General features: G+C 48.8%; 4 protein-coding genes across 7 annotated transcripts in view; 2 read left to right on the top strand and 2 right to left on the bottom strand.

Moving 5' to 3' along the window:
- shmt1 (serine hydroxymethyltransferase 1 (soluble)) overlaps positions 1–5,509 on the top strand; it is a 6,718-nt gene extending 1,209 nt beyond the window's left edge. For 2 of the 4 annotated variants that reach the window (XM_083677612.1, XM_083677614.1), the window contains exons 2-11: positions 228–355; positions 491–636; positions 785–1,061; positions 2,243–2,324; positions 3,368–3,580; positions 3,843–3,956; positions 4,068–4,190; positions 4,286–4,402; positions 4,479–4,589; positions 4,686–5,509. In XM_083677612.1, coding sequence (XP_083533738.1) covers positions 263–355; positions 491–636; positions 785–1,061; positions 2,243–2,324; positions 3,368–3,580; positions 3,843–3,956; positions 4,068–4,190; positions 4,286–4,402; positions 4,479–4,589; positions 4,686–4,858 — 1,449 coding nt within the window. In that variant the 5' untranslated portion in view covers positions 228–262 and the 3' untranslated portion in view covers positions 4,859–5,509. Of the gene's footprint in view, positions 1–213; positions 356–490; positions 637–784; positions 1,062–2,242; positions 2,325–3,367; positions 3,581–3,842; positions 3,957–4,067; positions 4,191–4,285; positions 4,403–4,478; positions 4,590–4,685 lie in introns of all 4 variants that reach the window. The other 2 variants (XM_083677615.1, XM_083677613.1) reach the window with 1 other exon arrangement.
- An 846-nt stretch (positions 5,510–6,355) lies between these two features.
- Positions 6,356–8,466, bottom strand: LOC310809866 (polyadenylate-binding protein 1A-like; the record flags this gene model as incomplete). The annotated part of the gene is made up of 3 exons (XM_083677387.1): positions 6,356–6,591; positions 6,689–6,773; positions 6,874–8,466. 3 exons carry the CDS (start codon positions 8,464–8,466, stop codon positions 6,356–6,358), a joined length of 1,914 nt encoding a protein of 637 aa, XP_083533513.1.
- A 3,177-nt stretch (positions 8,467–11,643) lies between these two features.
- smcr8a (Smith-Magenis syndrome chromosome region, candidate 8a) lies at positions 11,644–16,003 on the bottom strand (the record flags this gene model as incomplete). The annotated part of the gene is made up of 3 exons (XM_083677611.1): positions 15,041–16,003; positions 13,051–14,784; positions 11,644–12,124 (listed from the first exon to the last, which is right to left on the bottom strand). Exons 1-3 carry the CDS (start codon positions 15,643–15,645, stop codon positions 11,644–11,646), a joined length of 2,820 nt encoding a protein of 939 aa, XP_083533737.1. The 5' UTR covers positions 15,646–16,003.
- A 406-nt stretch (positions 16,004–16,409) lies between these two features.
- On the top strand, positions 16,410–25,445 carry top3a (DNA topoisomerase III alpha). Its single transcript, XM_083677609.1, has 19 exons — positions 16,410–16,954; positions 17,271–17,330; positions 17,478–17,551; positions 17,692–17,767; positions 18,362–18,470; positions 18,855–18,998; positions 19,200–19,370; positions 19,613–19,713; positions 19,834–19,908; positions 20,014–20,096; positions 20,344–20,551; positions 20,653–20,838; positions 21,176–21,305; positions 21,535–21,648; positions 21,812–21,977; positions 22,623–22,769; positions 22,898–23,020; positions 23,394–24,199; positions 24,419–25,445. The coding sequence occupies exons 1-19, from the start codon at positions 16,760–16,762 to the stop codon at positions 24,595–24,597; spliced, it is 3,147 nt and encodes a 1,048-aa protein (XP_083533735.1). The 5' UTR covers positions 16,410–16,759; the 3' UTR covers positions 24,598–25,445.
- The last annotated feature ends 287 nt before the right edge of the window (positions 25,446–25,732 follow it).

Below are 25,732 nucleotides of genomic sequence, written 5' to 3'. Positions count from 1 at the left end.
ATTGTATTTTCTATGATGAAAATAAAGAGCAACACAAAACATTGTGTTATGAGTTCGTTTGTGACTATGAATGGTGAGGTGAAGATCTGAGCATTGGACCTACAACAGATGAGGACACAAATACTACAGTTCTGTGTGTTTAGAGGGGGGCGGGGGGGAGGGAGGGAGGAGGATTGTGTATGTGTAATATTTGTAGAGTATAATGTTGAGTAGTTGTGTTTGTGTAGATCTCCTGTGTCTGTGAGAAGAGAACAGCCCAGTCATGTCCGGGACTAACGGTCACCACGTGAGCAAAGATGTGTGGGAGTCTCACAACAGGATGATGCTGGAACCCCTCTCCACCAACGACTCAGAGGTGAGGGCGTATTGGTGTGTTTGTTTGTGTGAGTAACATTATGAATGTTAAGAGTGTATGACATTAGATAGGAACGTTTGTGTATTTAGTGTGTTTGTGTGTGTGTGTGTGTGTGTGTGTGTGTGTGTGTCCCAGGTGTTTAACATCATAAAGAAAGAGAAGCACAGACAGACTTCGGGTTTGGAGCTCATCGCCTCTGAGAACTTCACCAGCAGGGCTGTTCTGGAGGCACTGGGGTCCTGCATGAACAACAAGTACTCTGAGGGATACCCTGGACAGAGGTACACACACACACACACACACACACACACACACACACACACCCTACACACCACAACAGACAAAGAGGGTTAGCATAGGTTAGAAAGAACTGATTTGTGTGTGTGTGTGTGTGTGTGTGTGTGTGTGTGTGTGTGTGTGTGTGTGTAGGTACTATGGGGGTACAGAGCATGTGGATGAGCTGGAGAGATTGTGCCAGAGGAGAGCTCTGGAGGTCTACGGGCTGGATGCAGAGAAGTGGGGCGTCAATGTGCAGCCGTACTCAGGTTCCCCTGCTAACTTTGCCGTGTACACGGCCATCGTGGAGCCTCACGGGAGGATCATGGGCCTGGACCTGCCGGACGGAGGTCACCTGACCCACGGTTTCATGACCGACAAGAAGAAAATTTCTGCGACCTCCATCTTCTTTGAGTCCATGCCCTATAAGGTATATAGACAGACGCAGACACACACACGCACACACACACACACTCACACACTCACTCACTCACTCACTGACTGATACCCAGGATAAGGTTATTAGATTATTTATTTATTTTTTAAGATTTGCATACACTCAAAATGAAAAGAAAAAGGACAATTGTGCAGGGGAGGTTAAGAAACCCGGTAGGGCTTGTTGAGAAGGTTTCCCTAAAAATCTGTAGAATAAATGAGAAAATGAAATAGAAAATGTATATAATATTAATAATAAAATGAAAACAAATGTTCGGTTTTTGTTGGCAAGTCTAAAATGTGCATTGTGAGACAGAAGTTAAAAATGTTAATGAAAACAATTTTTTTTGATTAAATGAAAATAAAAGAAAATGAAATGCATCAATTGAAAAGGAATATTAAGACATTTTTTTTTTTTTTTTTCAATTGGCAAATGCTAGTGCAATTTTTCAGATGATCTGGCTGTTCCAGAAAAACGCACCTCTGTAAATCATTAAAGCCCTTTATAGCCTGTCGGGGTTTGAGACAATAACACTCACTTTTCAGCCGAGATAAACGCAATGGGAGGATATAGTTTTGTCTCTCAGTTGTATCAGGAAGATAAGAGGCTCTCTTTGATGCAGTTGCACAATGTTGTCTTTGTCACTGATGGCCCCCCTGCTGTTTACCTTATCTGTGCTGTCTTGGACTATGAGACACAGCTAAGGTAATCTTTGTCTCATCTGCTGCTCATTCAGCACAATTGTGTCACAATGTTGTTAGTATGGTTCTGCCAGAAGTTGCTTTGCCGATGTGTTTGCTGTTCATAAGTCCATGACCTTGTTGATGAGCGGTGTATTATCTGTATTGGCACTCCCTGTACACCTGCGACATTACTAGGATTTTCCCAGGTTACATATGGGGGTGTGTACAGTGTGTACTCTGCCGATCCAACAAGACCCAGCTCTGCACTACCTCTCTATTATGTCCCCCTCTACTCTCCAGTGTAGACTTTCCAGTTTAGTCTGTCTTTGAATCTGGAAAAACAACCATCCCAATTAGAGTTTACACATGGTTTTTCACTTGTCCTTACTTTATTGTTTTCACCCAACAAAATAGGCCTGTGTCCGCAACCTCTATATACCCTGAATGGATTAGAATTGGTGTTAATCAGTGGTGAATCTGATGTGTCTCCAGGTGAATCCAGAGACTGGACTCATCAACTATGACAGACTGCAGGAGAATGCACGTCTCTTCCACCCCAGACTCATCATCGCAGGTGACATGCACGCGCACGCACACACACACACACACACACACACACACACACACACACACACACACACAGGATACAGAGTGTCCACTCACACGAAGCCTTCCTCACATGCCTGGGAACAGGACATTCCGTGAGATAATGTGTTTCTCATGGTACTCTGGAGTAACTATGTAATGTCTGTAGCTACAGTATGATTCTTACAGCTATGTATTCACTGTTGCTATCTGCTACAGAGCCACCCTCCACACCCCCACAAACAGTCTGACATGGTAATGAAAACCTCTCCCTTTCCCCAAACGTAGCCTTTTGGTCAGCTAGCTAGAGTTTCTATTACTTTTTACTACTAGAGGCCATCAAAAGGTTTGTTGGGCTGGAGAATGTTTTGGGACTGGGCAACTGAACTCTTATCTCTTCCTCTCCTCCTCCTCCTCCTCCTTTTCTCTTTCCCGCTAGAGTTGTAATTTTAATCCCGAAACGTGATGGGACCCGACGGGAGTAATCATTTCCAACTAGCTAATGTGCCTCTGCTCTGTCATGCTCTCTTCGCCTGCACTTGACCAAGAGTATCGAATCATTTGAAAGCATAACAAACTGTCACTGCCCTCTCTTATGGAGAGCTATTGGCATCAACCATTACAAACACACAACACAGGCGACAGCAGCAATGTCTTTTTTTCTGGAAATATACAAGGTATTTTACAAAGGCAGGTGCAGTAAATACAGTTGACAGTGTTGACAGTAACTCAGGTGAGATGTCAAACAGTCTCTCTCTCTCTCTCTCTCTCTCTCTCTCCCTACTCAGTGAGTGACTTTCTCCTATCCTCTTCAATGTTATTGTTGTGCACAGTGGATAAAGGCTCAGTCTTTTTCTAGAATTCAGGCTTTTTTTTCGGGCTCAGGCTGGGCTTGGGTCTCATCTCAGGGGTCAGGCTGGGCTTGGGTCTCATCTCAGGGCTCAGGCTGGGCTTGGGTCTCATCTCAGGGCTCAGGCTTGAATTTTCAGGTGCATTTCAAACTCTTATACTTCCTGCTTCCTTTTCCCCCAGGAACCAGCTGTTACTCCCGTAACATTGACTACGCTCGCCTGCGGCAGATCGCAGATGAGAACTCGGCGTACCTGTTGTCCGACATGGCCCACATCAGCGGGTTGGTGGCGGCCGGGGTCGTGCCCTCCCCCTTCGAGTACTGCGACATTGTTTCCACGACAACGCACAAAACACTCAGAGGCTGCCGGGCCGGGGTCATCTTCTACAGGAAGGGTACGTGTGTGTGTGTGTGTGTGTGTGTGTGTGTGTGTGTGTGTGTGTGTGTGTGTGTGTGTGTGTGTGTGTGTGTGTGCGCGTGCGCGTGCGCGTGCGCGTGCGCGTGCGCGTGCGAGGTATGGCCCATCAATATACAGAGAATGGAGAGATGATGGCATTATGAAATGCAGCATTTAACCTTGAATGAATTTTTTTTTTTTTTTAAAGTACTAAAGGTTTGTCTTGTGTTGTCCCACCCCCTCCCACCCTCTTCTCTCAGGTGTGCGTAGTGTGGATGCGAAGGGGAAGGAGACTCTGTACAACCTGGAATCTCCGATCAACCAGGCAGTGTTCCCTGGCCTGCAGGGAGGCCCTCACAACCACGCCATCGCCGGTATGGACCAGCCTTCTCTCTCTATGTCCTCTAAGGTCTGTTACCTCGTATACATCTGGTTCAGTCCACTGGGCATGATCTCACTCTGTTGCTCTGTGTGTGTCTCCCCAGGTGTGGCGGTAGCCCTGAAGCAGGCTCTGACTCCAGAGTTCAAGGCGTACCAGCTGCAGGTGTTGGTAAACTGCAAAGCCATGTCCAACGCCCTCATCAACCATGGATACAAGATCGTCACTGGTGAGACTGACACAGGAACCGTTCACTTGATGAATGCCATCAAACATAAATGGGTTTGTATTCATAAATGTACCCTTCATCCTGTGTTCTCCAAGGCGGTTCTGATAACCACCTGGTCCTGCTGGACCTGCGGCCCAATGGAACCGATGGAGGACGGGCTGAGAAGGTTCTGGAAGCCTGTGCTATCGCCTGCAACAAGAACACCTGTCCAGGTTGTGTGCGTATGTGTGTGTGTATGTGTGTGTGTGTGTGTGTGTGTGTGTGTGTAACCCCTGTTTGTGTGTGTAGGTGATAAGAGTGCGTTGCGTCCTAGCGGTCTGAGGCTAGGCTCCCCTGCTCTGACCTCCAGGGGCCTGGTGGAGGAGGACTTCAAGAAGGTGGCAGAGTTCATCCATAGAGGTAACCTTTAACCTCCAATCCCCTGACCCTTAACCCTAACCCTACTGTAGTCCTGACCCCTAGCCCTCCTAACTTCTGTCCTGTCTCGGTCTGCAGGTATAGAGCTGACGTTGGCGATCCAGCACAGTCTGAACCCCAAGGCCACCCTGAAGGAGTTTAAGGAGGCCCTGGCCCAGGGAGAGAAGCACCAGCAGCGGGTAGCTGAGATCAGGGGGGAGGTGGAGGCCTTTGCTGAACGCTTCCCCATGCCCGGCCTGCCTGAGCTCTAGAGGCCCACAGGCACCCAGACTACTGAGCTTGACAGCTTCTCTGCCTCTATTGTGTGTGTGTCTGTCTGTGTGTGAGCGAGGACATGTGTGCATTCAAGGATGTTCAGATAGAAAGGTCTTGCATAAGAAGGATAGAATGATTCTCCGCTGTGTAGAATATGGAATCAAATTGAATAGGCCAGAGAATGAAATAGGGAGCCGTCCACATATAATCTCTATCTGCAACTCTATTCTTAATGTTCCACACCATAGAAGAAGCCCCTGCTTCTTTTCCAAAGCCTTAATATCAGGGACAGTGCCACTGCTGTATCGTAACCGTTCACATTGATGCTGTGTATGTAAAGCGCTTTAACTGACTGAAATTTCATTGTTTCTCTCTTACTTCTGGTTTTGCCTTGTTTTTGATGAAGAGTAACAGATTGTACACCACACTGTGATGTCACTTCCTGTTCTGAAGGTTGTAAAGTGCTTTAACTGACTGAAGTTTCATTGTTTCTCTCTGACTTCTGGTTTTGCCTTGTTCTTGAGGCCATGAGATATTCAGCTCTGACTACTGCAGTTCTAAAACCAAAAGACCAATAAACTCAACTGTACTGTGCTGGTAATGAGACAGTGTGATGCATAATTGCCGAAGATAAATAAATAAAAGTGAAACACACTTGCTGTGTATGAGTCTCTTCTTTCTTTCCTTTTGAATGTGAGTGATCTACAGGAGAGTGAATCAATGAATGTCAAGGTCATGTGATTATGTCTGATCATCTGGAGGTACAACTAGTGTCTATAGCAGAGCTGGAAAGTAATAAATATCAGCTACTCTCATTACGGCAGATTGGACCATTGGGCTGGCAGGTACTGTAGCCTCATGGTTAGAGTGGCGAGCCAGGTTGCTGGTCCGATCCCCGGTGCAGACGGGAGGGCGTGAGCCTGATGGGAGCCAGCCACTGGAGGGTTGCTGGCATCACATTCATAAGTGCCTTCCACTGTGCCCTTGAGCAAGGCACTTAACCCCCAATGGCTTCAATCGCGCTGCACTGCAACTGAGAGATCATTTCTGTTGAGCAATTAATGGACAATAAAAGTTTCTTAAAAAATAAATTAATCATCCATTGGAGATTCCGATCATATCCATACTGTAGCAGAATCATACCAGCATTTGCCAGCTTCTTAAAAAATAGCAGTGGTGCCCTGGGCCGTAGCCAGATATCATGCTCAGCACAACCAGTGTGGGGGTTCAGGAAGAATCCTTCTCAAGGGCCTCTCTACAAAATAGTGAATAATTGGAACACTGACACATTAAAATAATTAATTTTAAAAAATGCATTTCTTCACCACATTTCAAACCTCACATTTTTTTTACCCCACCCTGGACCTTGAAAATAAAAATGGACAGTCATGTTTATTTTGTCATGAAATTGTTTATTAGTTTTGCAATGCTTTGAGAGTTATACGTTCTCAACATTAAAATGCTTTTCTTATTATTCTTCGGTGAAGCAGGTTTCAAAGTCCAGATCTCGATCCTTCATCTTCGATGATTGGAACTCCAGCTTTCTGTGCAGCCATCTCAGCATGGTGGGCCTTCAGCACAGCGACTGCTTCATCCACCTTGGAGCGGAGGGACTCTGGGGAGTCCAGCAGGTGGAGCAACTCAGAGTTGTCCATCTCCAGCAGCATGCCAGTGATTTTCCTAGCCTTCTCGGGTTGCATGTTCAGGATGGATGGGAAGAGATATTCACCTGAGGGAGGGGGGCAAAGAGGGGGGTTAGTGTCATGGCTCATACGAGGGCATAAAGAGGGGGACCATTAACAGTGGTCCCACTACAGTGGACTCACCCAGTACTTGTTTCTGGTCCTGGAGAGGAACAGTAGCCAATATGGAAGCAGTCAGAGGTTCCTGGACCTGGTCATGGACAGCAGGCTGGAGGAGAACAAGGGAGAATTCAGATTAGATTAAATTATATAGCATTAGACATAAGACATATTTATCAGAATACCATATCTGAGAGTGAGATGTTTACCTGCTGCTTGGGGACCTGCTGCTTGGAGCTGCGTACACCTGTTGCATTCTTGTACTGGGCCACATCGCCCATCAGGGCTGCATCTGCACTGGCAGGACGTCTGGAGGTCTGGGTAGCCATGCGCTGAGAGGTCATCATACGGGCCACCTGAGAGGACCTAGGCTTCATGGCATTGTAGGTATGAGGCCTGGGAGCCATGGGATGCATAGTGTTGGGCATGTTCTGGAAGTGCTCAGGTCTCACACTCTGGGTGACCCAGCAAGGAGTGGGTCTCAGCTGAGCCAGCTGGTTGGTGGAGTAGTAGGCAGTACGTTTCTGGGCCTGTGGAATGGCAGACATGAAGTATCCAGATGGTTGAGCAGGCTGGTAGGGGTTGTTGACTAGGTTGGGCACGGTGCAGACGCTAGCCATCCTCTGCATGTACTGGTTGGTGAAGTGGGCCTGGCGCTGTGCTTGGCGCTCCCCCCTGCGCTGGGCCAGGGCCACGTACAGGCGCTTGGTGGCCACGATGCGGCCATTCATCTCAGTCACAGCCTTGGTGGCCGCCTCAGGAGAGGAGAAGCACACGAAGCCAAAGCCCTTGCTGCGTTTACCCTCCATCATCACCTTTGCACTGGTGATCATTCCGAAGTGGGAGAACTCTTTGTGCAGACGCTTGTCATCCCAGCCATCATCCAGGTTCTTCACATACAGATTAACTCCTTGGTATCTGGTCGTGCGGCCCTGCTTTATCTGCTCAAACTGGCGCTTCAGCTCAGGCTGGCGCTCTCTTTTTCTCTGGGCTCGGCCTACGTAGACCTGTTTGCCGTTGATCCTTTTTCCATTAATATCCTGAATGGCTCTCTGGGCGTCCTCATGTTTTTCAAAGTTAACAAAGCCGAAACCCTTGGACTTTCCATTGTCATCAGTCATGACCCGAATACTCAGGGCTGGTCCATGTTTTCCAAAAATCTCCTTCAATTTAGAGTCATCCATTGCCTCTCCAAAGTTTTTGATGTACACGTTTGTGAACACTTTGGCCCTGGCTCCAAGTTCAGCCTGTCTTTCTTTGCGAGATTTGAAGTGTCCAATGAACACTTTTTTGCCTTCTAATAACGTGCCATTTAGCCTCACAATGGCTCTTTCAGCAGCATCCTGGGTGTCAAAGTGAACAAAGCCGTAGCCTTTTGAGCCATTCTCATCACAAACCACCTTGCTAGAAAGGATGTTGCCAAATTCAGAGAATGTGTCGTAGAGGATCTTGTTGTCAATAGACTTTTCCAAGTTCTTGATAAAAAGGTTGCCAACCCCACTCTTCCTCAGAGTAGGGTCACGCTGAGACCACATGATACGCATAGGTCGTCCATTAAGAATGTCAAAGTTCATTGTGTCTAGGGCACATTCAGCATCAGCTTGCTGTTGAAAGTTTACATAAGCATATCCAAGGGATCGGCGAGTGATCATGTCCCTGCATACTCTAATGGAGAGAATTGGACCACTGGGGCTGAATTTCTCATACAGCATTGGCTCAGTGACATCCTGGTGGAGATCGCCAACATACAAGGAGGCCATTGAGCAGGGCCCACTAGGCCCACTAGGCCCACTAGGATTCATTTCTGATGGAGGTGCGTACTCTCAGGCAGCATGAGGGTGTCAGGCTGCATTCTCCAGAAAAACGTAGGCGATGATTCGCTCCTTTGACTGTTTCCAATTCCAGTGAGAACATAGAATGTATCAATTAATCAATCCATGAGACTTTATTTAGGTATTACATTTCATACATGTATACAATGCAATGCGCTTGACAAAAAACGATTAAAATAAGGCACATACAGTATGGCAAATATATTATAGACATAAAAATACAGAGTAAATAACAAAGTGAATCCAAATTCACAATAGTGGACATAAAATAGCAGAGCGAGAGACTAATGCAATAAAATGTATGTAAAATGCCCTCTTTTAAGATATTAACAGTAGCTATAAATGTAGCTGTGTGTTTGCACTTTTGATCACTCACGCTTTCAATAATGATGCTGTCTTCTTTGTAGTTGGACAAATTATAGGTCTTCTTCTTCTTTGCCTTATTCCACGGTTGTTGGTTTGCTTGCAAATTCTGCTTCAAGTATATATTTTAGCTATAGATATAATTCCTAATAACAAAATATGTGCAGAGACTAGCTGCTGAATGGCAGGTAATACTTGTAATGTTGACCTGGGACCCAGACACCCAGTTATATGGTCATCGTTTGTTACATCATTGTCATTATCAATTGTTACATGTATCCAGAGAGTTTGGCCCAGTCTGGCCCATAGAGACAGAACACTGAACCAGAAGCATTGTGATGCATTTACATGACACCACATCATTCCATTGGAGCCATATTAGCTACCCAGATGGAGTTTTCACCAACAGCAATTTATGGAATTGTTTGAATATGAAACAAATCTAGCAAATGGAACAGTGTAAAAGGTGGCCATAAAATAGATATAGAACACTTTTATACTGTATCTACATGGGCCAGACTCTCTCTATTTAAATTATCAAGAGTTGTGATGATGTAGAGTAGGACTCTCAAGCAGAGGTGTGTCTTTGCAACACTGCGGACACCTTCTTTCTGATCATGTTCATCTGTATATCTGACAAGATGCACTTTGACAATTGACAACCAGGTGTCACCTGAACATTCATAGTACCACAAGGAAGCTAACGCTAACATATGCTAATGTACATGCCCAGCAATCACACAGTTCACAGCTCAGCCACGCACACCTCAGCCTGAAGCGTATCATAACATTCTTTCAGAAACAAAATCAGAACATGACTGATGGAACACACCAGCATTCTCACAGGGAGGACAGAGAGAGTGTGTGTGTGTTAGCCTGCTGTCAAAAGTGTATAATTCTATGTATCATAACTGTATAATTCTTTCAGAAACAAAATACACTACACACAAACTGTATTTACTTTCATCCATAGTGGCCAACACACACACACACACACCCAGGGACAACACAAGTCAAGTCATGATAACATACACACTCACACACACACACACACACACACACACACACACACACATCAAAATAGTCTGACACAGACAGGTAGTTTCATGTGTTTGATCTTTAATAATGACCTGTAGGTTGCATTGGTTTTCTCACAGTGAGAATGTGAACTCAGCAGAGGAACGGGGGACTCGAACACTTTTACAGTATGTTCACAAATAATTTAATGGAATAAATCATCATCAAAATGTTCTATAAAATATAACCAGACATTCACCACACAGTTTAAAATACTGGTGTACTCTACTGGGGAAGGTACAGAGCAGGGGTGTGATCCCAGAGAACATGATCGATAGGATGATTTTTATAACAGAATAAAGGTGCATACAGACATGATGACACAACAGAAGGGACACTAAAACACACACGTCATGTTAAGCACACTGTCTTATGGCTTTTCTTCAAATTACATTCCCCTTTTTTTTTTTTTTTTTGCATTTAGGCAATCTGTGTGTGGCATATATCTTGAGTAGAATTGTGTAACAATCAGAAAAAAAGTAACAGACAATCCAACGTGACAAAAGATCTCATGTTGAGATTACGCTCTCATGGAATGGTCTTAGAATCAGAATCAGAATAACTCGAACTAGATTCTAGATTCTGGAAAAAGGCAGAGATAAAACAGTTCTATATCTATGGAGATAGGAGTAAGTGGACGGAATGGTCAGGTTTAAGAATACACATGATAATGTGTGAGCCCTGAGGCTGTGTAAATATTATTGACACAAAAAAAAACATTTTTTTAAGTTATTGCGACGGCACTGGGGGGGATACAGCAGTTGCCAAAGCAACCGAGATGTCCCACTGAACAACAAACAATCCAACACAGTTATACATCTGCAAAATGGTGGTTATCATCTCACGTTACGTCATTTCTGGTTCCTTTGGGGGAAAAAAAACAAAACACATCTTACACGTTACGCTGTTCCACCCTGTCACGATACAGTCTCATGCTGACGCCACAACACTCTCACACAACTTTAAGACAACAGTGACGTTTCAATACATTACGTTTAGAATAGCTTAAAAACTGTCTGAGCGAACGGTATCTACAACCGTTAGGCTCACCAACACTTACTATGGAGACAGTCACTCCCGCCGGCCGGTGTGGTGGTGGCGGTGGTGGAGGAGGAGGTGTGTGTGTGTGTGTGTTTCTCTGGACATGCAACATCACGTGGAGTGGAGCGGGACAACACACACACGCTACAAACACGCTTTCACATGCATTATCACAGACATAATGACACCCTCTGACTTGTCAAGAGTGTGTGCTGTTGGTGATTCTACTATTCAAATCAAAACCTGTAACCAGGTTAAGACATTCATTTGCGCTCAGAGAATGTGTGTTTGGGTTGATATAGTTAATTAAATTATTACTGTGTGGAAGAGAGAGAGAGAGAGAGAGAGAGAGAGAGAGAGAGAGAGATGTATGTTTGTGTATGGGTGTGTGTGTGTGTGTGTGTGTGTGTGTGTGTGTGTGTGTGTGTATGCGCTCTCCACAAACACACAAGAGTAAACACAGAGTTACATTCACTACTCTCTCAGTCTCCTCTTCCCAGTGAGGAAAGAGAGAGCGAGTAAGAGATGGAGAGGCAGGTAGAGAGAGATATAGGAGATAAAAGGGGGAGACGAGACATTAAGACGAGAACATAGCATGCCCTCCCCCTCCCGGTCCCTCCCTCCCTCCCTCCCTCCCTCCCTCACAGCCCCAGTCTGACAGTCACATCAGATCTTGTATAAAACGCTGGTGGCGTAGTTAAAACTGAAGCTGGGCACTGTGGCGCCGGTGGTGGTGGTGTTGGTGCTGCCCCCGGTGGTGGGCGCTAGGTACTGCTGTGTGATGAGCTGGCTGAGGTAGAGAAGTATCTGACTGTCCTCCTCTCCCAGCCCCAGCTGGTTCTGCAGGAAGCTGTTCCTCCTCCGCTCCACGCCCTCCGTGCCCTCCCGGTGGCTGATGGGAAGGTGGAGGTGGTGGGTGAAGGTGAACAGGAAGGCCTTGGCGGCGAGCGCGCTCAGCGTGCTCTGGACATGCAGGAAGTAGGTGGAGCCTCGGCGTAGGGCGGTGCGGTGGTCGGCCATGTTGGCAAGCAGCTGGCCGCGGTAGGCGGGGCAACGCAGGGTCTTCTGGTCAGCGTCCAGGACGGAGATGTAGCGACCGTATCGGGAGAGGGAGCAGAGCATGCTGGAACCCACGGGAGACGCCATCCTGGGGACGGGACGGGGATGGGAGGCAGAGGAGGGAAATGGAGGGAGAGAGGGAGGAAGCAGAGGGATGATCAGAAGTAGAGGTGGGGGGAGGGGGGGTAGAGGACAAAGGGAGAAGAAGGAAGGAGAAGGGGAGGCGGGGGGGGAGTGTGAAAGGCAACAGGGAGAGGTGGGAGAGAGGGAGCGGGAGGGGGAGGTGGAGAGACAGTGGGGGAGATAAGAAAGAACCAGATGAGACCTTGATGAGTCATCCGATGGACGTGAGTGGGCCTGTTCTGAGCATTCACAGTCTATGGTTCTGAGTCCCAGCTGATGAGTCACCACAAAAAAAACACGAGTGAGAAGATGGTCTTAAATGTGTCTGGCAGAAAACAGAAGTTACCCACCCTGTAGTCCTTACTCTCAGAGATGCCTAGAAGAACTACATCTGCTATAATTCCATCTGCTTTGTGTTCCAGAACAGAAGGCTCGGAATCTCTCTTTGTCTGATTCAATTGATTTAACGAGGAATGTGCTGAAAAATATTGTATGGAAAATAACAAATGTACCATTCATTCAACCAAAGCTGGCATGATGGCCATGCAGTATCTTTGATTCATCACTTAACCGAGTCACCACAGTCTCAGTGTCAGCCATAGACACAACACTGGCTGTCTACCACAGAGGGAGCTGGTGTGTGTGTGTGTGTGTGTGTGTGTGTATTTAAGCCCGGTGTGTGTGTGTGTATTTAAGCCTCTCCACACTCACACTCTCTGATCAAAACACAAATGAATGCCTGATAAGGTTTACAAGAAATAACATCCCAGTCTCACTACCGTCCATAACCCCCACATCACCCTTTCCTCTGCATCCCTCCTTTTTCCTCCCTCTTCCCTTCTCCACCCACTAAGCTACAATATATCTTGTTCCCCCTTTCTCCCTCCTCACCTCTGTAGTCCAATGAGTTTCCACCGCTGCAGGTCCGTGAGGGTGAAGGGACAGGACAACCATGGTTGGACCCTTTCTCCACATCTCCCGGGCCCAGGAACGAAGAGAGCTAGAGCGGACACCAGCCGGCGAACCCTCCCCTCATCTGCCCCCAGCACCACCAGAGTCCTCCCGCTGAGCAGAGACCACAATGCCTGCAGGGCGAACGGGTACTGGCGCACAAACTTCAAGGCGCCTTGCCCGGCCCGCTTCCTCTGCCTGAGGGTCACCACCCCCCCGAAGCCCAGAGGTGACACGGCTCGGTCTGACCCGGTCGACAAGCTCATGGTACAATCTGAGCCATCCTCCGCCGGGCCCCCCAGGGAGCCGACCGGCAGCTCCAGCCCAGCCATGGGGCTCTCTGAGCGGGGAGAGCCCACAGTGTAGTCCCCCTGGAGGGGCAGCATGGAGTGGGGCTCCTGGTTGACCACCAGGGAGTGAGGGGGTTGGGGGTGGATGCCGAGCCCCAGACCGGGCACTGGATCTGGGGCTGAGGCTTCATAGAGGAAGCCCTCCTGGGACATACAGCAGGCTGTGTCCATCTGGACTAACAAGTCAGAGTCAGTCTCACATACACCCTCACCCTCCTGCTCACACACACTCTCCCCCTCTCCGTCACCCCCCTCCCCAGCCCCCAGCTCTGAGGCCTCGTCCAGCAGGGAGACGGGCGTCTGGTCTCCCCCGTCACCAGCCCCCTCCTCCCCAGGGGTGGTTACCGCCTCCTCACTGGAGCTCTCTCTCTCTGGGTCGGGGTCTGGGTCAGGTTCGGGGTTGCGGGGCAGGTCAGGATCAGGGTCGAGTGGCTGCAGCGTGGCTGGGCTCTCCTCTCCCTGTCCCTCCCCGCTCTTCTCACTGCTGAAGCTTCCCTTGGTCCCCTCGGAGCTCTCCTGAGTCTCCAGGGTCAGGTCAGAGGGGGGAGACTCCAGGCGGCTCTCCCCAGGTTCTCGCTCTTCGGCGTGGTTCTCAGCAAAGGGTGGGTAGAGCTCTGGAGGCTCCAGCAGCTCCAATGGCTCGGGGCACAGCACGATGGGAGGGGTGTGTGTGTTGGGGTCCACCGCCATTGCGTGGTTCACAGCGCAGAACGGCCTAAGCATCCCACTCTCGTCCTCGTCCTCCTCCCCCAGGTCCTCCTCGAACAGGAAGTTGGTGACGGGCTGTTTCCGGCGGAGCGCTCTGTCCAGGCGGCGCGTGTGCAGGTAACACAGGTCCCCCCGAAAACTCCTCTCCGTCTCTCTGAGCAGTTCCACCGTGGCCTCGTAGAAGGTCTTGTCACACAGCTCCATCAGGGTCTTCAGACGCTTGTCGAAACACTTGGCCGACCTGGCTTTGATCAGCTGGGGGATGTAGGTGGGTTTGCATTCACCCCCTTCCTCACCCGTCTGGCCCTCCCCCTCCCCCTCCTCCCTCTCCCCTTGGACGGCGTGGCCGGGGTTGGATTGGGAGGCGAGGGCGGTGTGTGTGTCTGCGTCTCGCTCCGATTCAGACACACACTGCTGACAGGTGACGGCGTGGGGGTCTCGTCGTTGGCGGAGGGGGTACGAGCTGATCTGTCTCAGCAGGTCTCTGTGCTCGAAGATGCTCTTCTCCACGTTGGCGAGCTCATTGGCCTTCTCCACGGCGTGGGCGGAGTAACAGCCCTGCGGGCCCGCCTCTCTCTGCAGCCCCTCCTCCTTCTGCAGCACGGAGCGCGTGTACCTATCGGAAAACACACAACTTTAGTAATAGACAGAATATGATACAACAGTTAGTCTATTACTATGACTCCTCGATGCAATAGGATCTATCCTTTGGAGATCAATAAAATACTCTCACACTTATCTTTTCTCATTTCAGCTCAGGTGACACCATATTTCCCATGTAGCACACAACTTCTGACCAGAGCCATGACCGGTCGTAAGTCGTGAGCACACAATATGGAGAATTGGTGGTGTCATTTGAGATTTGCACTTACTCTAGGTCTCGCAGCTTCCTCTGCAGCTCGCGGGCGAAGGCTCGTCTGTTCCCGGTCTTCAGACACTCGGAGGCTCGGGAGAAGCGGAGGGTCAGCTCTTGAAACTGCAGCATGATCTTCCTCTCGTCCGCGGAGACGTAGGCCATGCAGAAAGGCCGCACAAAGCCCCGCGCCTCCAGGTCGTACAGCGTCAGGTGATGGACGTACGCAAACGCCCCCTCCTTGGAGTCGCCCAGTACCACCCGCGAGTCCTCCACGAAGCTGAGCCGGGGGTAGCCACTGCCCGGGGGGTGGCCCACGAACGAGGCCTGGTAGTCCACCGACATAATCCGCAAGGAGAAGTAGTTGAGATCGAAGGTGCCGCAGACTTTTGGGTCGTCTGGAATGGTAAGGAGAGGCTGTGGACCCACCTGCTCCGAGAATTCTGAGATGAGGATGAAGTCTTTGGTGAACTTGGCGTAGGAGGTTTTGGCCCAGGGGTTGGAGTTAGCAGCGTGAGGGAAGAGAGGGATGGAGAACTCCTCAGGGAGAGCCCAGGGGTCGGTGTACGACTCCCCAAAATCATCCTCTTTAGTGAACGCCACCACGTCCGGTGAGCCTATCATGTTCCTGCAGTGCTATACACGGCATGAGGAGAAACACACCTGAGCATCCATCCGACCCGAGAGAGATGTCACCTTAAACAGGGGAGAGAAACTTCCACTGGACTGGCAAACAGTGATTCTGTTTACGGTATTCATAAACCAACCTGTCCTTTCAACTATTTCAATATGTGGCAATATCATGGGATATTTTGATCAGAGGTTGGATGGTCAACCCTTTCTCTTAACAAAAGCAATTAGCGTCGGGCTTGCTCCTCACGCCATGTACTAGCGACCTAGCATCTGTCAAGGAGATGATGGGAGATGAAAGGCGATCATATCTCGAACCCGATCAATGACGCATTTTTCTTCTCGTCTTCATGCACCGTTACCGTGTAATAGTCTTGGTTGTTGTGGTGAGGCACCGTGATAAATCTCGACCAGAAACATCAATGTACATTTTCATCCAGAGACAGTTGCCATGTTTACTCAGCTGGTCGTCATACATACCACGTGACCAGTTCAGCGTCAGACAAGGACATTCCGATTTTATTTTTTTTCTGATTAAAACGTATACATGTACATTGAATACGTACACGCCAGAGTGTATTTGTCTTAAAGATAATTTCCTAAATAAATACACAATGTTTGGACTTACGCAAGTCGGAATGTTTTACGACAAGGGTTTTGCGACAGTTGTTGACAGGCGCGGAATTTGGAAACTTCACGACAGCCCAACGAGCTGAGACTGTAAAAAGTATTTCGGCTGTAACCAAGGATTTCTCTGTACGCAAGCTGCTTTTTAGCTACGATCTAAAGTGGTTATCGTTAGATCATATTTGGCCATATCCGCGTTTTTATTTTGTTAGCAAAAGTAGTTTGACAAAGCAGGGTTTGAAGTTTCACATTAGCCAATGTTAGCAGCTACAATGAAGTGAATTCTAAGGTAGCTGGCATGTGAACAGGAAAGTTCTATTTTATTATTATTAAACTACCACAGATTAAGCTATCCTCTCGATTACTTACTTTAGCTTGGCCCGAGCTAGCTACTAATGTCATCTGTCAGTGTCATCCACACATGACGTGTATGACAGGGTGTTCCTGCATGCACTGCTGTGGATAGATAGGGCAGACAGTTATGCTAGTGTACCACCTCGGGAGATCTCTGCTCAGATCAGGAGGACTACGGCCGAAGATCCAGAGGTGGTTTTGCGGACTGGGCAAGGCAGACATGATCCGCCGGACTCAGATAAAGCGGGTTCTCTGCGTGGCGGAGAAGAATGATGCTGCCAAGGGGATCGCAGAGATCATGTCGAATGGGAGATCGCGGAGGGTGAGTGTGGGCTGTGCTGTGTGTGGACATACACATCAGTAGACTGGCACTGTGTTGGCTGTGTTGTCCATCGTGAGAATGATTAGCATGACACTTCACACTTCCACATGTGATTGTTTATGTTTCAATCTGTTGAAACTGAGCGGTCTTCTTGTGATCATAGCGAGATACAACAATTCCATATCAACAGATGAGAATTGGAGTAAGAATGTTTACAGACAGATACCTTAAGGTTCTGTTGACTGTCATACACACCAAGTGTGCTCATATTTTCTTATTTATTTTTTATATACTTATTTTTCTCTTTACCTTGCAGAGAGAGGGGATGTCGGTCTACAATAAACTCTATGAGTATGAATATACCCTCTTTGGACAGGTATGCTAGTAAAATGCTCACAGTGTATGGCATTTGTGTTTGTTTGTTAATCTCACAGGTGTGTGTGTGTGTGTGTGTGTGTGTGTGTGTGTGTGTGTGTGTGTGTGTGTGTTTATTCTCACTGGTGTCTTTGTCCCTCCCCCATAGAACGTGACAGTGTGTATGACATCAGTGTCAGGACATTTGCTGGGCATGGAGTTCAAAGCACCGTTTCAGAAATGGTGAGAGGATCCACATTAGCGCGCTAGAAGGGCACGGACTGTAACTCCTCCCAGAAAAGCTGTCCTCTCCTTTCAGACTTGTTTTCAAGCGACTCGTAAATGTTTTTTTAACCCTGTCTTTCCCTGTGTTGTGTCGCCAGGCACAGCTGCAACCCTGTCCTGCTGTTTGACGCTGAGGTGGAGAAGTACTGCCCTGAGAACTTTGTTCAGATCAAGGTACGGAGGTTTACCCTCCCTCTCTCCCTCTCTCTCTCTCTCTCTCTCTCTCTCCATGTTGGTGCTGTCCTCTCCATCGGACGCTGTTGATGTTTGTAACAGTCTAACACTGAAACGTTAACGGGTGCCACGCTCCAGTGACGTGCTCCTTGAATGATCAACCGTGTGAATTTCAACCCAACCAGGTGAGCTTCTGATGATACACGTGTGGGACTTGTGTGTTACGATGTTTGTGTAAAGAGTTTCCGTGGAGCGAGGGAATGCCACCCTAAACCTCCAAGTGTGTGGTTCAAGTTTCAAGTTTATTGTTACGTCTCATACACGAGTGCAGGGAGTCAAATTCTTTAGGCTCGGTTCCTTGACAATGCAGCATACAAAATACTAATAATACAAATACGCAGTAGTGCAATGGAATAAGGACAAGACAATAAGTGACAGTACAGATAAGTGAGACAGTTGGACAGTGACGTGTGTGTGTGTGTGTGTGTGTGTGTGTGTGTGTGTGTGTGTGTGTGTGTGTGTGTGTGTGTGCGCGTGTGTGCGTGTGTGTGTGTGTGTGTGTGTGTGTCCGTCTGCCCGGGCTTCCCCCTGTAGAGGACTCTGGAGAAGGAGGTGAGACAATGCCAGGCCCTGATCATCTGGACTGATTGTGACCGAGAGGGAGAGAACATCGGCTTTGAGGTCATAGACGTTTGCAAAGCAGGTACAACTCCTCCTCTCAGATGACGGGGGGGTGGGGGGGGGGGCATTCATACAACCAGCAGTTTATGTGGTGACTGTGACTGAGCTGATTTTGGCATGCTATAACAACAGGTACTTTTCATGGGTCACAAATGGCTCTCACATGTAGAGCTAGTAGAGACAAGCAGAGATTGAGATGTGTGTGTGTGTGTGTGTGTGTGTGTGTGTGTGTGTGTGTGTGTGTGTGTGTGTGTGTGTGTGTGTGTGTGTGTGTGTGTGATATCATCACACACGTTTGTGTTGAAGCTGCTGTCTGTGTGCTCCCCTCATATATTGTGGAGCAGTGAGTAGTGTTGGATGCTATGTAAGCTGTGTGTGTGTGTGTGTGTGTGTGTGTGTTTTTCAGTGAAGCCAAATTTACAGGTGTTCCGTGCCCGTTTCTCGGAGATCACCCCTAACTCCATCCGGCGTGCGTGTGACGCGCTAGCAGAACCTGACGTGAACATTAGCGATGCCGTGGATGTACGAATGGAGCTGGACCTGAGGATAGGTAACACACACGCACGCATGCACGCATGCCACATACTCTAGTGTTTTAGTGCAGAATATTCCTGTTTCACTCTCCACATTTCTCCTCCGCTCACCCCTTTCTTTCCCTTGTCCTCCTCCCTCCTCTCTACTCCCTCCTCTCCTCCTCTCCTCCTCCCTCCTCTCCTCCTCCCTCCTCTCCTCCTCTCCTCCTTTCCTCCAGGTGCGTCGTTCACTCGTTTCCAGACGATGCGTCTGCAGAAGATCTTCCCAGCCTCCCTGGCCAATCAGCTGATCTCGTACGGCAGCTGCCAGTTCCCCACGCTTGGCTTTGTGGTCGAACGCTTCAAATCCATCCAGGCCTTCATCCCCGAGACCTTCTATAAGATCAAAGGTACGCACAGTCACACACACACATGCTACACCGTGTACACAAACACACACACACACACACACACACACACACACATACATACTCTCTCTCTCTCTCTCTCTCTTTCTCTTTATCAGACACAGTGACTCAACAAAGCAATATTTAATGTATGTATATTTAGATATATTCTCTGTCCTGTGTCTTTGTCTATCTGTCCCCCCCTGCCCGACCCTCCCCTCTCTTTCTCTATCCATCTCTCTCAGTGCTCCATGAGTGTGAGGAGGATGCTGTGGAGTTTGGCTGGAAGAGAAACCGCCTCTTCAACCACACAGCCTGCCTAGTGCTCTACCAGATCTGCATGGAGGTGCGTGTGTGTGTGTGCGCGTGTGCGTGCGTGTGATAAGATAAATTGTATCCGTTGAGATGGTGACATCCTTTATTTTCTTGGATTGATTTGATTTGATTTATTTCTTATTACTCACAGGATCCCATAGCGACAGTCACCTCGGTAGCGAGTAAACCCAAAAGCAAATGGAGGCCCGTCCCACTGGACACGGTGGTGAGTCCATCCCTCCCACTCTGGGGCTGGTGTGTGTGACTGCTTGACTCTCCTCCTCCACAGTCAGCTACTCTCCCCTGTGACTGTCCTGTCTCTCTTTAACAGGAGATGGAGAAACTTGCCTCCAGGAAGTTGAGAATAAGTGCCAAAGAGACCATGAAGATAGCAGAAAAACTCTACACCCAAGGGTGAGTACGTGTGTGCATGCGTGTGCGTGTGCGTGTGTGTGTGTGTGTGAGTGAGACACTTCAATGTGTGTGTGTGTGCGAACTTGCGTGCGTGCGAGTGTGTGTGTGTGTGCGCGTGAGAGAGAGAGAGAGAGAGAGAGAGAGAGAGAGAGTGTTACATCAAAGGGTGAGTGAGTGTGTGTGTGTGTGTGTATGATGGAACACCCCTGCTGTGTTCCTATGTGTGTGTCTCTGTGCGTCTCCATAGGTTCATTAGTTACCCTCGTACAGAGACCAACATGTTCCCCAAAGACCTGGCCCTGGCCCCCCTGGTGGAGCAGCAGACGCCCAGCCCAGCCTGGGGGGCCTTCGCCCAGAGGGTCCTGGACCAAGGGGGGCCCAACCCCCGCCAAGGCACCAAGACTGACCAGGCACATCCTCCTATACACCCCACCAAGTACACCAACACACTACAGGTACACACATACACCACACCACACCACGTAAGCCAACATACTTCAGATACACACATACTTTTGTGAAATGTTGTGAACATCTACGCCTTCTGTTTTTCCAGGGAAACGAGGGGCGTGTGTACGAGTTCATCGTGCGTCACTTCCTGGCGTGTGTATCCCAGGATGCCGTGGGGCAGGAGACGGTGGTGGACATCGACATCGCTCAGGAGAAGTTCTCCGCCTCAGGACTGATGATCATCGCTAGGAACTACCTGGATGTTTATCCCTACGATAGGTGGAGCTCCAAGGTGTGTGTGTGTGTGTGTGTGTGTGTGTGTGTGTGTGTGTGTGTGTGTGTGTGTGTGTGTGTGTGTGTGTGTGTGTGTGTGTGTGTGTGTGTGTGTGTGTGTGTGTGTGTGTGTGTGTGTGTGTGTGTGTGCGTATGCCTACGTGCATTTGCGTGTGTATGTGTGCGTATCCTTAGCTATGAATGAAGAAAGAGATCTTGCACATGGTATATCCCACAATACACTGAAAAAAGGTTTTGCTGCAAAATCTTTTGTTAGGTTATTGACCGTGTGTGTGTGTGTGTGTGTGTGTGTGTGTGTGTGTGTGTGTGTGTGTGTGTGTGTGTGTGTGTGGTAGGTGATCCCAGTGTATGAGCAGGGTAGCCAGTTCCAGCCCTCAGCTATAGAGATGGTGGACGGTCAGACGAGCCCTCCTCAACTACTCACAGAGGCTGACCTCATCTCACTCATGGAGAAACACGGCATCGGTACACACACACACACACACACACACACACACACACACACACACACACACACACACACACACACACAGACATAGACAAGCAATCCTGATAAGTGGTTGGCTCCAATCTCAGACCAACAAGATATAACCAAGTCACTGACTGTATGAACTGGGTCAACTGTCTGTGTCTGTCTGTGTGTGTGTGTGTGTGTGTGTGTGTGTGCGTGTGCGTGTGTGTTTGTGTCCTGCAGGTACGGACGCCACCCATGCGGACCACATCGAGACCATCAAGAGTCGTATGTACGTGGGGCTGACCGCCGACCAGAGGTTCCTGCCTGGAGAACTGGGCATGGGACTGGTAGAAGGTGTGTCAACACACCCCGACTGTGTGTGTCGCTTGATTAGTTCTGCCCGGATCAGACTGTTCCTCCTTTTTACTGTCCTATACGAGAGTATTATAGAAATAAATGGAGATTTTTTTTTTTGAATGTCTTCCTCAATTAAACATCCGCTGTGACATCACTGTAGGTTATAACTCCATGGGTTACGAGATGTCCAAGCCTGACCTGCGTGCCGAGCTGGAGGCGGACCTGAAGCTGGTATCGGACGGGCGGAAGGACAAACAGAGCGTGCTCCAACACCACATACAGAAATACAAGACTGTGTTTATCGAGTCTGTCAGAGCGGCCAAGAAGTGAGTCGTTGGTTATCCCCAGTTGTCTCGCGAGGCCAGGACATGTGGCCTCCCACAAACTGCATATTTACCCGGCTTACCGTCTGGGGTCTTACTGTCTTACTGTCTTCTGTGTTCTGTAGACGGGTTGAGGAGGGACATGCATCGTTATTCGTGTAGAGGCTTGCCAATGTTCGCTGTCTTCACTCGCTAAACAGATTTAGTTTGATTTCTAGACAGAGCACCTTCATTCTGAGCCACCCACTTACCCCATCTCGTGATTTGGTCGGTAGAGGTGTCTGTCTGTAAAAGACCCCGGAAAAATATTTTTCTCCCTTTATCGAAGTTCTCAAAAGCTGGATCCGTTATTGCCAGGCGTACAAGACATTAGGTGGTAGGGACAGCTCCAGACTCTCCCCAGTTAGTCTCATTGGGAAGGACAAGGTCTGAGTCTCACACACGGTCACGAATTGCACTAATCAACTCTCTCACACCCGCAGTGATACCGCTCAGTAGTAATGTGTCCGGTCTGTCTCAGGGTGACAGGGGTTGTGGTTTTCCATTCTTCTCTACATGAGGCATTGTCAGTGTGTTGATGTTGTGAGTGCTGTGTAGTAGTCATGATGTCTTTGTGTTTCATCCCCCCCCCCCCCCCCCCCCCCCCAGGCTGGATGAGGCTCTGGCTCCATATTTGGGGGAGGCCCAAGAGTTCACCGAATCAGAGCAGCAGGATCTGGAGATGCCCCTCCCAGTCAGGAAGTGCCCACAGTGTGGGCGGGACATGGTGCTGAAGAAGAGGAAGGAGGGCACGGGGTGAGACTTGTCTAATTGGCCTTTGTCCTAGAGAACACTTCCGTTCCTAAACTTTGAAATGACGCAAACTTAACTCTCTTTCTCTCCCTCCCTCCCTCCCTCCCTCCCTCCCTCCCTCTCTCCTGCAGTAAGTACCTGAGCTGTGTGGGGTACCCAGCCTGTAAGTGTTCAGTGTGGTTCCCTGACACGGTGCTGGAGGTGAACAGAGACGAGAGTGTGTGTCCTACTTGCACGCCAAGGCCCGTTCACATGTGAGTACCACCTCCTGTACCCCCTTACTGAAGCTAGGGCGTTGATGTGGGCCAAGGCCAGGGTGGATATGGGACTAGGCTTGTGAAGTCTGTGATATATCCCCTGTTTTTTTAAACTTGTGTGTATATTTGTTTTTGTTGTTGTTGTTGTTTCATTGTTGTCCAAAATGCGTTCTTGCACTCTTATCTAGAGCGTATACCGTACTTGGCAAGGACGCATTTTGGAACACAGCCATTGATTGATTGATAGAGGTTGTGTTGAAGAAGTGTAGAAGGTTCTGGGGTTGATACGGGACTGGGAAGTGTTCTAGCGGTTTATTTGGAACAGGACTTGAGCCTCCTCTCCCGTGTGTGTCTGTCACGTCCTCCTCAGGTTGAAGTTCAAGTTCCGGAGAGGCAGCCTTCCTCCCATGATGCCTCTGGAGTTTGTGGGCTGCATAGGGGGGTGTGACGAGACGCTGAGGGAGGTACTCAACTTGAATAAATACCTCAGAGCAGCGGGTGGAGGTGGAGGAGGAGGTGGAGGAGGAGGTGGAGGTGGAGGAGGAGGAGGAGGAAGAGGAGGAGGAGACACAGCCCCCAATCAGCCCAGGGCCCGCCCAGCTGCTAGATCCAGAACTGACCCATCCAGAGCCCCCAACCCCACTTCTAGACCCTCCTTGCCACCTCCCTCCTGGCCCCCCCAGCAGCACCAGCACCAGCACCACCCCCAGCCCCCCCAAGGTGGCGGTGGAGACCCCAGCAGTGATGTCACGGTGTGTAACTGTGGTCAGGACGCCCTCCTCCTGACTGTACGTAAGGACGGGCCCAACCAAGGACGCCAGTTCTACAAGTGCAACTCTGGGAACTGTAATTTCTTCCTCTGGGCTGACCAGCCAGACCAGCAGGGGGCGCCACCACCACCATCCAATCACCAGCCCCAGCCCCCACCACGGACCTCCCAGCCCCCCAGGCCCTCTCTGGGCTTTGGAAACACGTCTATGGCTCCTGGGGGAGGCAGGCGGGGTGGGGGAGAAGGAGAGGGGGGAGAGACGATGTGTAACTGTAATGAGGTGGCTGTGATGCGTACAGTGCAGAAGGAGGGGCCTAATAAAGGGCGTGTGTTCCACACCTGCGGGAGGCCCAGGGACCAGCAGTGTGGCTTCTTCCAGTGGGCCGACGAGAACATGCCCCCACCAGGTAACAGAGCCGAGCAGAACACACACACACACACACACACACACACACACACACACACACTGAACTAACGTTATACACCGAGCACTTCATTAGGAACACACACGGTGTACCAATCATAATATGTACAGCTTGTGTTTACAGTATTTATGCAGTCATCTAACTGTAATGAGTGACCCCCCCCCCCCTCTCTCTCTCTCTCCCTCTCCCTCCCAGTCCCAGTCTCAGGAGGGTACTCCGGGGGGTTCGGTGGGGGAGAAAGAGGGGGAGACTTGGGGATAAGGGGGAGGAAGACTACGTCGGGAGCCCCCTCCAACAAACCCCCCATGGCCAAGAAGCCTCGCACCTGTGGGATCTGTCACCAACCTGGACACACACGTGTCACCTGTCCCCAACGCTGACCCTCGCCTGACCCCAACGCTGCCGCTACCATGGCAACGGCCTAAACCTTCTGGGTAGAAGTTGCCTGTTAGTACTAGGATCTGGGGCTAGACCGTCAATCAACGGCTGGACTCACAATCAGAACACTCATCATATGAAGCTTGCAATTGTATGACTTACATATACTTCCAGTCAGACATTCCTCCATACATTTTGCCTTAATCATTTTTACTCACAAAACAAAAGAGACAACAGTGGTCTCTTCCTTATACGACATTGTCAGAATGTGAGAGTGAGAGTCCAAACAGTGAGACCAGAATGTTCCATGAGGTCAGTGCAGCATGCTGAGTGATTTCACTGCCTAACCTCAGCGGGACAGAAAAGAAAGCCTACGGTAATAGATGAATATTTTACAGAAAAATGAATGTGTGGAAGAATGTATTTACATGTATATTTGTTAATGTATTAATCGTCATCTTCCTCATCCTCTTCAGTGGTGTATAAAGTGCCTTCGGAAAGGATTATAGTGTGTTATAGTGTTATAGACTCAATTTAAAATGGATTAAATTCAAAGAATTTGCCATCAATCCACACACAATACCCCAAGAATGACAAAGCGAAAACAGGTTTTTAAAAATTTCAGTAAATGTATTAAAGTTTAAATACAGAAATACTTCATGTACATAAGTATTCAGACCCTTTCCTTTGGACACTGAACAGACCAGTATATACTGGTTAAACTAGTACACCTGCCTCTTACATGTGTCTAACTGACTGTTACTATTATATCTGAAAGAATGTCTGAATTTTCCACAGTAAATGATAGGGGTGTACCTCTTCCCCCATGCAATTTTTCTGAAAATATGAATAAAAATGTGGAGGTACTTTGTTTAGAAAATTAAATAATGCTCTTATTTTTAATTGTATAGTTGATCCTAGACATTTAATTAACTCAGTTGATGAAATGTTGACAAGAAGTGCCTCTGAGAACTCGTGTCACTGTTATTATTATTATTATTATTATTCAAGCATTCGGATTTTGGGGGAAACAAATCTTATTCAAATCGTCCTGTGTAAAAAAAAAACCCACGTGTTTCAGAATTTGACTGTTTTGACTATTTGATGAGAGGCTTTTCCCTGAGTGCGCATGTGTAT

This window comes from Argentina silus, assembly GCF_951799395.1.
Source record: "Argentina silus genome assembly, chromosome: 9".
Lineage (NCBI taxonomy): Eukaryota > Metazoa > Chordata > Actinopteri > Argentiniformes > Argentinidae > Argentina > Argentina silus.
The sequence above is the reverse complement of the archived record's forward strand: the minus strand, read 5'-3'. Positions and strand labels throughout refer to the sequence as shown.

What these genes read in the sequence shown, in the direction of transcription:
- top3a (XM_083677609.1), top strand. Translation starts at nt 16,760, where the DNA reads ATGCTAGTGTACCACCTCGGGAGATCTCTGCTCAGATCAGGAGGACTA. An exon ending in CATAGACGTTTGCAAAGCAG is followed by an intron (nt 18,471 to 18,854) that starts GTACAACTCCTC and finishes TGTGTTTTTCAG; the next exon opens with TGAAGCCAAATTTACAGGTG. An exon ending in ACGCCAAGGCCCGTTCACAT is followed by an intron (nt 23,021 to 23,393) that starts GTGAGTACCACC and finishes CGTCCTCCTCAG; the next exon opens with GTTGAAGTTCAAGTTCCGGA.